The following is a 13,775-nucleotide window of genomic DNA, read 5'->3' as shown; positions in this document are numbered from 1 at the left end:
TAAATTTTATACTTTAAAAAATAAATTTTATATATCAGAAACATATATAAATATACTAATTAACAAAATATGAAATCAATAATAACGTAATATATTTACATTAAATTAAATATCGAGATTATGAATGAAATTAACTCATTTTTTTATAATTTTTCTATTATTTAGCACGCATCACCTCTATGACAAATTTCATAAAAACCCAAGTCACATTGTCCAACAAAATTTCCAACCCAATATGTTATATGTGTAAGTTGTAGCCACGCCAAGGGCATGGGAGGATTGAATTATAGCACTACACATAGTCTTTGTCCCAAGGTCCCCCCACTTTTCTTTAGGAGCCATGCCAAGAGTGTCGGAGGATTGAATATCACTAGACATCGCGCATCTAGGGAGTAATGGCTTGTTTGGTTACTGTATTCAAGAATAGTATTTTGTTCTCTAAAACAAAAAACTAGAAAAACACATTTGATAATTAAAAATTATTTTTTATATTATATTCTTAAAAATTAAAAACATGACGTTTTCAAATAACATCTTTTAATTAAAAATAATGATACAGACATATAGAATTATTAAAAATAAAATATTAGATATAAAAATTATTTTTAAAAATATTAAAAACATTTTCGCTACATTTGTTCTTATAAAATTTGAGAAAAATGTAAGGGAAAGAAAATATAAAAGAAAAATAGAAGGAAATAAAAAGTCAAAGAAAATCAAAAATAGATTAAAAATCGATAAGTTATTTTTTTTGTTACTTCAAACTCATTTTATTTATTTTAACTCATCAATATAAAGATTAAATAATTTAAAAATACATAAGTCTTTAATTAGTTTTAATTATATTTTATTTTCTTTCATATTTTTCATATGACAACCAAACATGAAAAAATCATTTTCCTTTTCATTTTTTTTCTTTCCTTAATATTTTCCAAGAACCAAACATAACATTTAAGTTTTCAAACATACTTTTATTTTATAAAACATTATAAAACAGTTTCCAAAAACTATTTTCAAAAACTATTTTTCAAAATTATTTTAAAAATAAAACAAGCCTTTCCAACGTTTTTATAAATATACGTCTAAAAGTTCTTTCCAACGTTTCTAGAACTCTCAAGAATTACTTATAAAAGTTTATAGATGATAAATGATCAATTTTTTTGTTATATAATACATCACCAAAAATGCTATTAAAACATTTTTTTTTTAACTAAAGAGAATTTTAGCTCCTAATAGGGGAAGCACTTCACATGAATGAAGATTGAGAGGTAAGTTTTTGAAGCTCATCCTCCCAACTCAATGGCTCCACTTCATGTGCACATCCTCACTTCATCTACCCAAGAGCTTGAATCACAAAAACGATCGAATGGATCGATTCATACAGATTAATGCTGGGTTAATGAATGATGTTAGCTACAAGGAAAAGGAATAATGAAGATGCGACGATGGCAAACATAAGCAAGCGTCTTATAGCAAAATAGCACAAGAAACATAGCATCCAATTCCAAGCCTAAGTACATGACCGCAAACAACAAGAGTTGTGAGTAAAACTCTTTGTTACACATCCAAAACCAAGCCTTAAATACTCTTCTTATTATTATTATTATTCTACTAAATATTTTTACTAGCAGTTCCAGTTACCTATCCTCTGATGGGAGGGCTTTGGCCTTATTCACATGCGCTTTTGTTGAGATCAGTGAGGCTTCTCCAAGTCCTCCAGGCTGGTGGGGCGGAACCACGCCTTCTCCTCCAGCACCGACTCTCCACCACCATTCACTGGTGAGGAGAACAAGCCACCGTCCCTGCTTCCTGCACCAGCAGTTGCAGCGTTTTGCTCGGCAGCTGGGCCAAACACGCCAGTTTGTGGGTGTGGAGCCCAGTACTTGTCGGACTGGGGCTGGATCAGCTCGTCGGGGACCACACCCGAGGGGAGTTGATCATCCGGGTTCTTGTCATATATGGAGAAATGGGCACTTCTGCTGCATAATCCCATATATATATGCATCAACAAAAATACGTATAAAGAGATTCCAACCTCAGTCCTACCCCACCCACAACCAAAAGATATATCAAAAGATATCTGCAAGTTATCAGGAAGAACACATTAAAGAAAGCTGATGCTTTAATTCTGAGTAGGAATATCGAATAGGGAACCAAGGAACAAAAATCTTCAAAAAAGTGACTGGCTAGCACATGTGGCTGGCCCTATTCAGAATCATAATTTCTGATCGTCCTGGTGTGTCCTCCAAAATATAGCAAGCAGTACTATGGTGATGGCTCTCCTTCAAGATATGTATGTCCAACCAGGTTTCCAACCGGCACTGAAATTGGCCCAGCACTGGGGTCCCATACACACCCACCCCATCACCAATGATTTGAAAAACAGGGGTAACTTCAATCTAAAAGCAAACCTTCCCTAAACCCCTACCCAATCTTCTTGTTAGGAAATGAAGCTTTCTTGCAGGTGGCGTTGAGATAATGATAGCTGAAGGTTTAGGGTTAGTGACCGTGACCGGCTGGTGTGGGGTTCCGAGGGTTTGTGGAGGCATGTGAGCCATCACTTGGAATAGGATGATGTTGGGCGCAAGACCTAACTACTTCTATGGGAGCCGCTGCATGATCTTAATAGTAACGTGAAAGTTAGAACCATTATGAGAAAAAGGAAAAGCGTAGCATATCCATACATCGATTTATTTTTCCTACAAATTACACACTTCTTCATTAGCCACATCTATATCAAACAGTTTAAGCAACCTAACACCAAAATTCAGGTGAGAGGATAGTTTAATTTGGCAATGAATACTTTATTTCCCTACCTCGAATGGCACTCCTAACAACTTTGTTTTGAGTATAACTCATTAAATTAAATAGCCCAACCATATGGGTAGGTGTGATCCAAGCCGCATGGCATATGGGTAGGTGCCACTAGTGACATATTATTCTACTCATCAAGGTTTGGAAGTCACATGACCCAAATATCTACCGCAATTGGATAAGGATTTGCCAACTACTCAGAAGCAGATTTGAATTAAAAAACAAGGTGGGGTGCGTTTTCCATGCTGCTTGTAGAAAAGGTTGGTCCTAAGCCACCAAAAACATGGGTTGAAGAAAAAGATACATTATGTCATGGAGTTTGCTCTAACCATTTTCGGTCATAACATCTTCAGTCATCGATTTGCAGCAAAAATGGTCAAATATAGAGTGGTGATTCTATTCAAATCTAACCAGTAATCAGGCTTGGGCCGCCACAGCTGCCTTTGCAGTCCAGGCAAAGGCAGCGATTTAATAATGCTAATATATACATATGTGTATGAAGAAAACAAAACACCAATGTCATAGAGTTTGTTTTGACCTTTTTTGGTCACAAACCCATCTTCAGCCACTGATTTGTAGCTAGAAATGTCAAATATGGAGTGGTGATTCCATTCAAATCTAACCATTAATCGGATCTGGACTGCCATCCTTGCCTTTACAGCAAAGACAACAATAGTGATTCAATAATACTAATATATATACATATGAATATGTGTATGCGTGTGTGATTAATAAAAGATAAATAGTCACGATGGAGTCAAACTTTAGACTAAGGATCAAACAAGCATATTCGGACACAAAAGGCGGTATGATCAAGAAGCCACATGCAAAGTATGCAGCTAATCCGACACGGGTTTTATTCAACTAGATCAAGAACACCAACCAAGGACGGTAACACCCTAGGGAGCTATCATGTATGAATCGATTTTGGCATGTTTCTGCAGTTTTGAGAAACACCCAAAATTTAAATCACAAGCCCACATTTGAATTCATCTGCAACAACACATCCAACTGCAAATTTGTTCATAAAAATATAAGAATAATAATTTGAAAGTTTTTTTTAATATTGTCTATTCATATTTGGATGTTTATCGAAGATGACGTGGCGGGACACGGTGATGAGGTGCAAAGAGGTGTCAATGCCATGTCATCTTCTACTGGTAAGTTCTTCGTACAGTGTGCCATATCTCCGGCGAGGTCGTTGCCGGAAAAGTGAAAAATATCAAGGATCGGAGAGGAAAATAGGATGGGAGATGAATCGTCTTTGTGAGAAATAGAGAAAAAAATGAAAGGTTTTAGGAGAGAAGATCTTATCGAGATTAAATTAACTGGTTCGATGATTTTCGTGTCGTTTGGCTGCCGAGAAATCAGAGGAAAAAAGGAAGAATAATAAAAGTAAAAAGAAAATCCAAATTTAATTTTCTTTGTTGAAGAAAGGAATGAAATACAAAGAGCTATCTCGGAGATCCTCCCTGCAGTTTGGTTACCGAGAAAAGAGAGGAAAAGGAAAGCATGGAAATAAAGTAGAACATAAATTTGCATGTGACTTTCTCGGTTGAGAATATAATTTCAAGTTCCGACTGACGCAAACAGCTGCATCAAAAATATTTGGTCGAGTGAGTCAAAATTCACATCCCTTTCCTTCACCTACCTCTTTTCTCAGCAACCAAACACAATGGAACCACAAAAATCTTTAGAAAAAAATCTGAAAAAAATGAGATCACCATTAACGAGCTGCCTGAACAAATCTCCCCAAAAAGAATTTTAAAAACTTCAGAAAATCCTCGAAGATTATCCCGGAAAAACAGGCGGCAAATTTTTTACAAGAAAAAGCGGGAAACAAGACGAATCCGAAGAGCTCAAAGAAAACTTCACCTGAAAGCAACAGCTGGCAGAGCAGGATCGCGGGAGCTGCTGCTCCAGATCTGGCTCACAACTCGCTTCCCCAAGCTGGCGAGTTCGCGGCTCTTCGGATTGGCTGCCATACAATGAATTTCAACCTCTAAAGAGAAAGAAAGCAGAGAGAAAGAAAGCACAGAGAAGTGGATATGGCTTCTTCTGCTAACGAAATCTCAACCCAGATATATATAGGGACTGAGAAAGTGAGGAAAAAGAGAGAGAGAAAAGCGAGGGTGTCAGTTTCTCACCCGCCAAACAGCCCTCACCTACCCGTACAATCTCCAGTACTACCGTTGCCGTCTACTTTTTTGACGGTCGTTACCGTTACAAAAAGGAGTATTGTTGTTTTTGTCCTTTAGTATTGACGCCGTTAGCTTTTGTCGTAGACGTATTCCCCGGGAATATTCTGGACCGTCGCAACGGCGCTAGTTGCTTAACGGCAATCGGTCATTAAAGCCACATTATTTTAGCTGAAATTACCATTTGTGCCCCTTGACGTGTGCTGAATCCATTATTAATTTTGAAAATAATAATAATAATGCTTCAACAAATAATCATAAAAAGAAATAATTTGTTTTCGATACAATTCCTTCTTTTTATTTTTAAAATTTAAAATCAGAAGCTTCTCTATAAAATTCAAACATCTTACAAATTTATTTTATATTTTTTAATATCATTTTCAAAAATTTTATTTTGAGAAAATAATTTTTTTTAATCATCCTCATATTTAAACCGTTTTAAAATCATTATTTTTTCAATGTAAATCTCTAAAAATTTTAGAAAAGATAAATTTATTCTTCTAATAATTTTACTTCAATTACTCTTTTCTAATAAATTAATCTACCTTACTTGAAAAAATTGTAAGTAAAAGAGAAAAAGTTAATGTAATAAAATTATATCGGATATAATAAGAGTTGCAACTTGGACAGGTCATCGATTGATGGCTAATTCAAATCTAATTTGAATTAAAAAATAATTAATCTGAAACAAACTCAATACAACCTTTAACTCGAGTTACTCAATCCAAGTCCAACCAACCTCACTTATCTAACATCGAATTAGTTGAATTAAACTCGAGGTGTAGTCAAGATATTCCACTTGATAGGTAAATCCATATATAGTTTGTTTTAAGATTAATGGAATTGTATAATTCAGAATCTATTTATATAATTTTTGTTTAAAAAAATTCTATTTATTTATATGAAAAATAGAATTTTGGACAAAATTTATAAATTGCAATAAAAAAAAGTAAAAATAATTTTATGTATCTTTCTAAAAAACTAAAAAAAATGATATAATATAATTTAATATTTTTTTCTTAAAAATAATAATTTAAAAAATATTTTCATTTCCAATATAAATATAATGATTATAGTGGTCTTATTTATGCTTTAACATTTAAAAAAAAAATACACCAACAATTTTTCCAAGAAGTATGAGAACTATTTTTAAAAAATACTTTCTTTTTAAAAATAAATATGAGGAAGACGTTGATTTTACTTATAGTATTTTTTAAAAATTACTTCTAGAAAAAAAAATTAATTCTATAAAAACATGTTATTAAATTATTTTATAAATTTCTATACCAAAATCCTTTTTGAATTCATTCTTAATATATTTTCTTTGATTTTTTTTTTCAAATTAGGCATATTATTTTGAAATATTATACGAAAAACAAAAATTATTATTTTTAAAATATTTTCATTTTTCAATATCCTAATATTTCTTATTTGTACGGGACGTTGTTATTTTTAAAATTCACTTAAGCTCTTTCCAACTTTATGTTTGGTTTCCAGAAAATTTGAGAGAAAATAGAAGGAAAACTACAAGAAAAGAAATAGTGAAAGAAAATAAAAAATAGATTGAAAATTAATAAATTATTTTTATATGTTTATTTAAATTTATTTCACTTATTTTATTTTATTATATAAATATCAAATAATATTAAAATATATAAATTTTAAATCAATTTTAATTATATTTGATTTTTTCTTTTTCATTGTACAACCAAACATGAGAATGATCTACTGTACAACAAAATATGATAAAATCATTTTCTTTAATATTTTTGTTCTTTACTTGGTATTTTCTAGCTTTTTATTATTGTAAAGGAAAAATCTCTGATATCGAATTGATGTCGTATTGAACTTTGAATCCAAACCATTCAAGTGAATGATAAAATTTGTGTCATTAAATAAAAAATACAAATATATGCCACTATGTCATTGATAATTTATTGACCGTAAATTAATCATATTTTAAGTTATAATTTTAGGTAATTAAGAAATTTTCGAAATTCATATTCTTTAACATACAATAATCTATCAATCTTATTCATCTTTAACATGATTCTAGAGCATTCAAGCTCTTTCACTCGAAAATCCTATCCACAACTTGTTGATTCATCTTCAACAAAGTCACATCAATAATCAAATTAAAAATAATAATAAATAAATAAAAGAAAGAAAGGGAAGAGGATGATATCACATCCACAACCCTCGATGGTTAGCTTGGTTGAGTGTAGACCAATACAAAGCCATGCTTTCCCTCTATATATAAGCTTACATCACAATTCATTCAAAGGCACTACCAACTAAAATTATAAAATAATAATAATAATAATAATCTCTTTAAAAAATATTATGAAAATTCTTTGGATTGATCTCTAAAGTTTGGGTCTTATGGGTCATGCTACTTCTCATGTTGTTAATGGAAAAGCTATGATGACCATTAAAGTTATTGTGATTAATAAAAAGAAAATAAATTTAATATTATGTTGATATGAGGTCAATTTGTTTGTATTTTATTAGTGCTAAGTGTTTAATTTATTTATTTTTATATGTTAAAATTAATTATCATATTGTTAGAAAAATAGAGCTAATCCAACCTATGGTAATCACCCTAGAGGGGGGGTAAATAGGGTGATGATCTCTTTTTCACAAATTTAAACTATGCAAAAACAAGAGACAATTATATGCAAATATATAATAAACAAAATAAACACAATTGCATATAATTTAAAAGAATTAGGGAAGAGAGAGTGCAAACACGAGAGTTTATAGTAGTTTGTCACTTCCTTGCCTACGTCCACTCTCCTCAACCTCTTAACCAAGTGAGTGTTCCACTATCTTGAAGCTTCAACCAAGCTTCCAATCTCTTTACAATTGGATTATGGTTCCAATTCACCCTCTTAAACTTTTGGCTCCAAGCACCCTTTACACTTCTCAAGTGATACCCCTCACTTGAGAAAATTCCTCTCAAAGATATATAAAGATTGATTTCACAAAAATCCTAGTAATAGAACTTTAGGCTCAAAGATATGAGAAAAACTAGGATTGAATGGTGCACTAAAGATATGCAAGTTATGAAACAATGGTGCGCTCAAAAACACTATTCCAAGGCTCAAATATATTCAAGAATGATTTGGGAAGGTTAAGCTCATTAAACAATGAAGTTTAGAGCCTTTTTATAGAAGATAAAAACCAAACTAGCCGTTTGGAGGCTCGTCCAATCGAGTTAGGGGTCAACAGGTTAACTAGCCATTAGCATTAAATACTTGGCAGGTTACCGTTGGAGCTCGATCGGATCTCGACTGGGAAGAGAAAGTCACTGGGAGAGAGAGAAAGTTTTGCGTCTCTCTCAACCGGACCTCGACCGAGCGAGCACAACCGGTTGAGCCGGTTGGCCATAGCCTCGACCAGTTGAGTCTTTTTTTGGCTCAACAACCAACTCTTTTCAATTTAAAACTTTTTAAAACAAGTTTGAAAGATATTTAATACAAGGTTTTAGTTGAAAACATGAAATCATCCAATTCTTAAGATATTTAAAACAATATTACTCTTGGATGATTTTGATGCATAATTAAATAATGAAATGCATGAAGGTCCTAGTGCACCAACAACCTTACAAAGAGATTTTATGAGACTTGGGTCTTGAAAAACTCTTCTCTTTGAGGTGGTCTTCTTTTTCATGATTTCTCCTTGGCTTGATTTGTCTTTGTAATTACCACTTTGAAAATCGTCTTGCCTAATCACACTTAAAATATATTCATTAGTTCTAAACCTTGTTTTGTTATCATCAAAATAAAGATTAATCAAACCTTGGTTTCACACATATTTTTCTTATTTTAATTTGAAACCCAATAATTTAAATAAATAAATATGCTAAAATATCATAATTTACTATCATAATAAAAAAAATTAATTATAAATATTTAATTAGTCAAGAAATTGGTAATTGGACAATAATTAGGATTTTAAATTATGATTGGCTAATAAAAAATTATACTTTAATATTTTTTTAAAAAAAATAATTCATTTCTAGAAAGAAAAAAAAAAACCTTCAATTTTATTTTATATGGGTGCTGTCACATATAAATTTTTAAATTTCATTATTTGTACCCTATTTTCATTTATTTTTATGGTATCATTCATTTGTACCCTTAAACCTAAATTTATAAATTTTCAAATCTCATTGTTAGTACTCTATTTTCATTTTTTTATTTTTATTTTTTGTATTATTATATCTTAGTTTCATTTATTTGTATTCTTAAACCCTGATCTCATCACACGTATTTAAATGTCCAAATTTAGATTTATAAATTTTTAAATCTCATTGTTTGTACTTTAATTTCAATTGTTTATATCTTCATATCTTCATTTCATTAGTTTCTACACTTAGGTCTAAATCTTATGATATACATTTAACTATTCAAATACATTATTTTCATTCAATTATACCCTTAAACTTAAATTTCATCGTACATATTCAATGATATACAAATTTTATTTATTTGTATCTTTATATCTTTTTCCCATTATTTTGGGATGTAAATCTCTTAAATTTTTTTTGTTCCATTGAGACAAGTCACATCAATAAAGAAGGCAAAACCCAAAATGATTTCACATAAACAACTCATTCATGGCATCCCTTATCCGTTTGCTTCCCCCTTTTAACATTGGAATGGAGGTCCTTTTCACACTAAGGATAAAAAAATGGAAAAGGTACAACTTATGATCCGGAGTTTTGGATCAAAAAATGTCATTTTCTTATGTTAAAATATACATTTTAATCCACTTCCCAAAAGATACTTTCGAAATGGCTATTATCGATGTGTTTTATTTATAAAAAAAAATTATTTAAAGTAATATCTTAAAATTGTGATTTTAGTACAAATTTTGAAATCATATCTTAACATTACAATTTAGCACAAATTTAGAAAACGAATTTTAAAACTTTGGTCTTAATTTGTTTACAAACATTTTCAAAATGAGGTTTCAAACCAATTTAAGAAAAAAAAAAAAAAAAGGTGAAAGAGGCTTAATTTAAATAATAATTTTAAAATATGGTCAAAACCTATATTTTATTTTATTAGAGGATCAATTTGACCCAAAATTCCATGATGTATAACGATCTACACCTAACAGTGAATTCTTACGATTTTAAAATGTATGTACAAAGTTAAGAAAAGTTTTTACTTATATAGTATCAAGAACTTTTTCTCCTATCGGATATGAGATATCATAAACACTCCTCATGCAAACATGATGTCCTCGTTATATCCAGGATTTTGAGGTCAAACAAACTCTCACACCGTAATCAAGTTTCAACCGTGTAAATGTCATTTGCTTTGAAATCAAAAGGCCTTCATGGCTTAAAAATACGTTTACAAGGTTAAGAAAAATTCATACTTATATAGTATTAGAAATTTTCTACCCTATCTGATGTAAGATATCACAATTCAAGTTATTGACATAAACCATTAAATGATGGTATAAATACATATACAAGATTAAGGTACAAAGAAATGGGATATAAGAGAAAACAAATATATATTATCCAATTACAAAACAATAAGACAATTTATAGGTAAAAAAAGCATCGAAAAGTTTGGACACATGGCATTTCTTATCGAGGGTTTATTTTTTGGTATTTTTTCATATGATATCAAAGGCAACCTTTGGGCACCATGACCTAAATCCCAAAAAAGTATAATATTAAACTTTATTTAATTAAAATCGTTATCAATACAAGAGACTAACATTACAATTAATTCAGAAACAACAATATCAATAACAATAATAATAATAATAATAATCTCTTTAAAATTCTTTGGATTGGCATTAGACTCTTTATCTCTAAGTTTAAAGAATCATCTTTTGTCTTATGGGTCATGCCACTTCTAATGGTGCTCATGGAAAAACTAGTCACCAATGATGTTATGTTGTTTGATAAAAGAAAGAGGAATTTAATATCATGTTCATATGATGTTTTAGATAATAAAATAAATAAGGGATGAGGTAATGCCATTTCTTGGTCCTCTTGCAAGTCATCCTTGGAACATTAAGACAGATTTATACCTATGACCAAATTTTAATAATAAATTTTTTTAAAAAAAATTAAGATTCTTAAGGCAATAATTGATGGATACTTCTTTAAAAAACACTTTTTGCTATATATATTTTATTACTAAAACAATTTAATAAAACTTTTTTGATTTACTACTAAATACTAATTAATTATTCATAAAATATTTTAATAAGTTGGTGTTAGTTTTTTCTTCTTTTTTTTTTTTATAATTTCAAATAAATCTAAATTTGATTTAAATATGAATAAGTTGTAATTTTTTTAGTTTGTTTGTATTTTATTAGTGTTTGAATGCTATCAAATCTTATTTTTTAATAGTTTAGTACATTATGCGTTTAACTTATTTATTTTATAATATTTATAAAATTAATATATATTTTTCTTATTTTGATTTGAAACCTAATAATTTTAAAAAATATTTTCAATATGCTAAAATTTCATAATTTATTATCACAATAAAAAATTTGTAATGATAAAGTATCTAATTAGTTAAGAAATTGGTAATTCAACAATAATTAGGATTTTAAATTATGCTTGGTTACTAAAAAAATTATATTTTAACATTTAAAAAAAAACTATTTTTTAAGTTTTATTATCTATACAATTATACTTTGTTTCATTTTTTTTGTACTTTTATATCTAAATCTCATCATATATATTCAAATTTTTATTTGTAAGATATCACTAAGATATCTTAATATTTTATATATATATATATATATATATATATATATATATATATATATATATATATTCAACGATCAACTTTTTTTGGATGGTCAAACTTTTTATTTGGTAGGTATCACTATAATATCTTAATATTTTTCAAATATATTCAACAGTCAATTTTTTTCATGGTCAAACTTTTTATTTGGATTATATAACAACGAGACAATTTGTGGGGTAAAATGTGTCGAAAATTTTTGACACACAGATTTTTTTCTTATCAATCATTTGTTTTATTGGTACTTCTTTCTTATGGTATCCAAAAACAACCCGTGTATTGAAGTCATTATCAATATAGGAGGCAAATTTCAAATTTAATTCAACAACATTAACAATTAAAATAATAATAATAATAATAATAATAATAATAATATTTTTGAAAAAAATATTATGAAATTCTTTGGATTGGCCTTAGACTCTTATCTCCAAAGTTTAGAGAATCATTTTTCTAGCTAGGTATTATGGGTCATGCCACTTCTAATGGTGCCAATGAAAAACCTTTGGTCACCATTGATATATATATATTTTAATAAAAGAAAAAGGGATTTAATATTATGTTGATATGATGTTTTAGATATTAAAATAAATAGGGGGAGAGGTAGTGTCATTTCCTCAAACCATAGAAATTTTCTCCATTTATTAATTTATATAAAGATGGTCTTTCCTCAATAATAAAATTCCAAAAAACATTATTAATTTTTTTTTTTTTTTTTTAAAAAAAAAGGTCCTTCTACCATCCTTCTCATGGCCAAGTGGCAAGCTACTAACCCCTATGTTTTATTCCTTAACAAAAGAAAGGTAAATAAGATAGTCCTTTCAGAATAATTATTAATCATGGCATCTAATCTTTTTCTCTTTATAATAATTGAGCCTCCATTAGGGTTTTACTAAAGAATTTATTCTAAGTACTTTTTCTTTCTAGAAAAATAAAAATTTGTGTAACAATCCAATTAATTCTAAGTATTATTTTATTTTTATGATATTATTCTTTTGGGTTCGAGTTACAACCTGTAGTGGACCGACTCTTCGGGGTCATGTAGATAAAATTTGAACAAATAAGTCTCAAATTTATACTAGCTTAAAAATATTAGAGTTGACAAGAATCACCCACCAAAACCTAAGCGTGTACACTATTATTTGTTCGTTATTTTTAATTATACTATATATTATTTTATTAAAATATAAAAATGATCATTATATTAATAATTAATATTTTACTTTTATGACTTTGATATATTTAGTTTATAACTTTGAATTCTAGAATATTGTTTATATTCTATAAACTCTAAAATAATTGTTTTATTTGATAATTCATATAAACTAGGGATGATAATGGGACAGGTTTTTCGGGTACCTACCTTATCCCACACCTAATGAAATGGGTTTAAAATTTAAATAAATGGGTTTTTGATGGATTTAAGATTTTTTTTAAAACCCAAGTCAATTAGGGTGGGTTCGAGTGTTGTCTTGTCTCATTCCACCCGACCCCATCTTGATTATATATAAAATTAATTTAATTTAAATTTTGTTTTCTTATTTTTCATATATAGCTAATAATAAAAATAATAAAATATTTTTCAATAAATTTAAATTATAAATTTTTTAAAATAATTTAATTGTTTATAAAATATATTATTTTAATGTAATTAAAAAATTTTAAAATAATTTTAAAAAAAACTTTAAAAAATTTCAGAAAAAACAACTTGTCTCACCTCATTTAGTTTTTTTTAATGAGACGGTAATGAAAACTATTTTTAATAAACGGAACGAGGTTGGGATGGGGGCGACCGGTCCCGAATGTCATCCCTATTAGAGACCCGAGTTGTTTAAGGTCTAGTGTAATAACCGAACTTCAAGTTGGGTTTAACCTAATTGAACATATTAATACATGAAACGGATTAGTTTTCTAATTGGTCCAACCCAACCTAAGTTACGGCCTTTTAGACAAACAAATTAATAAATATTGGAAT

At 29.1% G+C, this 13,775-nt stretch overlaps 1 protein-coding gene across 2 annotated transcripts; it reads right to left on the bottom strand.

The window, feature by feature from the left end:
* Positions 1–1,446: 1,446 nt before the first annotated feature.
* On the bottom strand, positions 1,447–4,908 carry LOC117933744 (late embryogenesis abundant protein At5g17165). Of its 2 annotated transcripts, none has more exons than XM_034855262.1 (2): positions 4,690–4,908; positions 1,447–1,976 (listed from the first exon to the last, which is right to left on the bottom strand). In XM_034855262.1, exons 1-2 carry the CDS (start codon positions 4,797–4,799, stop codon positions 1,694–1,696), a joined length of 393 nt encoding a protein of 130 aa, XP_034711153.1. In that variant the 5' UTR covers positions 4,800–4,908; the 3' UTR covers positions 1,447–1,693. The 2 variants fall into 2 exon arrangements, with proteins under 2 accessions (XP_034711153.1, XP_034711152.1); XM_034855261.1 differs by having other exon boundaries at positions 1,447–1,979; positions 4,690–4,903.
* Positions 4,909–13,775: the final 8,867 nt, after the last annotated feature.

This window comes from Vitis riparia, chromosome 16 (assembly GCF_004353265.1).
Source record: "Vitis riparia cultivar Riparia Gloire de Montpellier isolate 1030 chromosome 16, EGFV_Vit.rip_1.0, whole genome shotgun sequence".
Taxonomy (NCBI): Eukaryota; Viridiplantae; Streptophyta; class Magnoliopsida; order Vitales; family Vitaceae; genus Vitis; species Vitis riparia.
The sequence above is the reverse complement of the archived record's forward strand: the minus strand, read 5'-3'. Positions and strand labels throughout refer to the sequence as shown.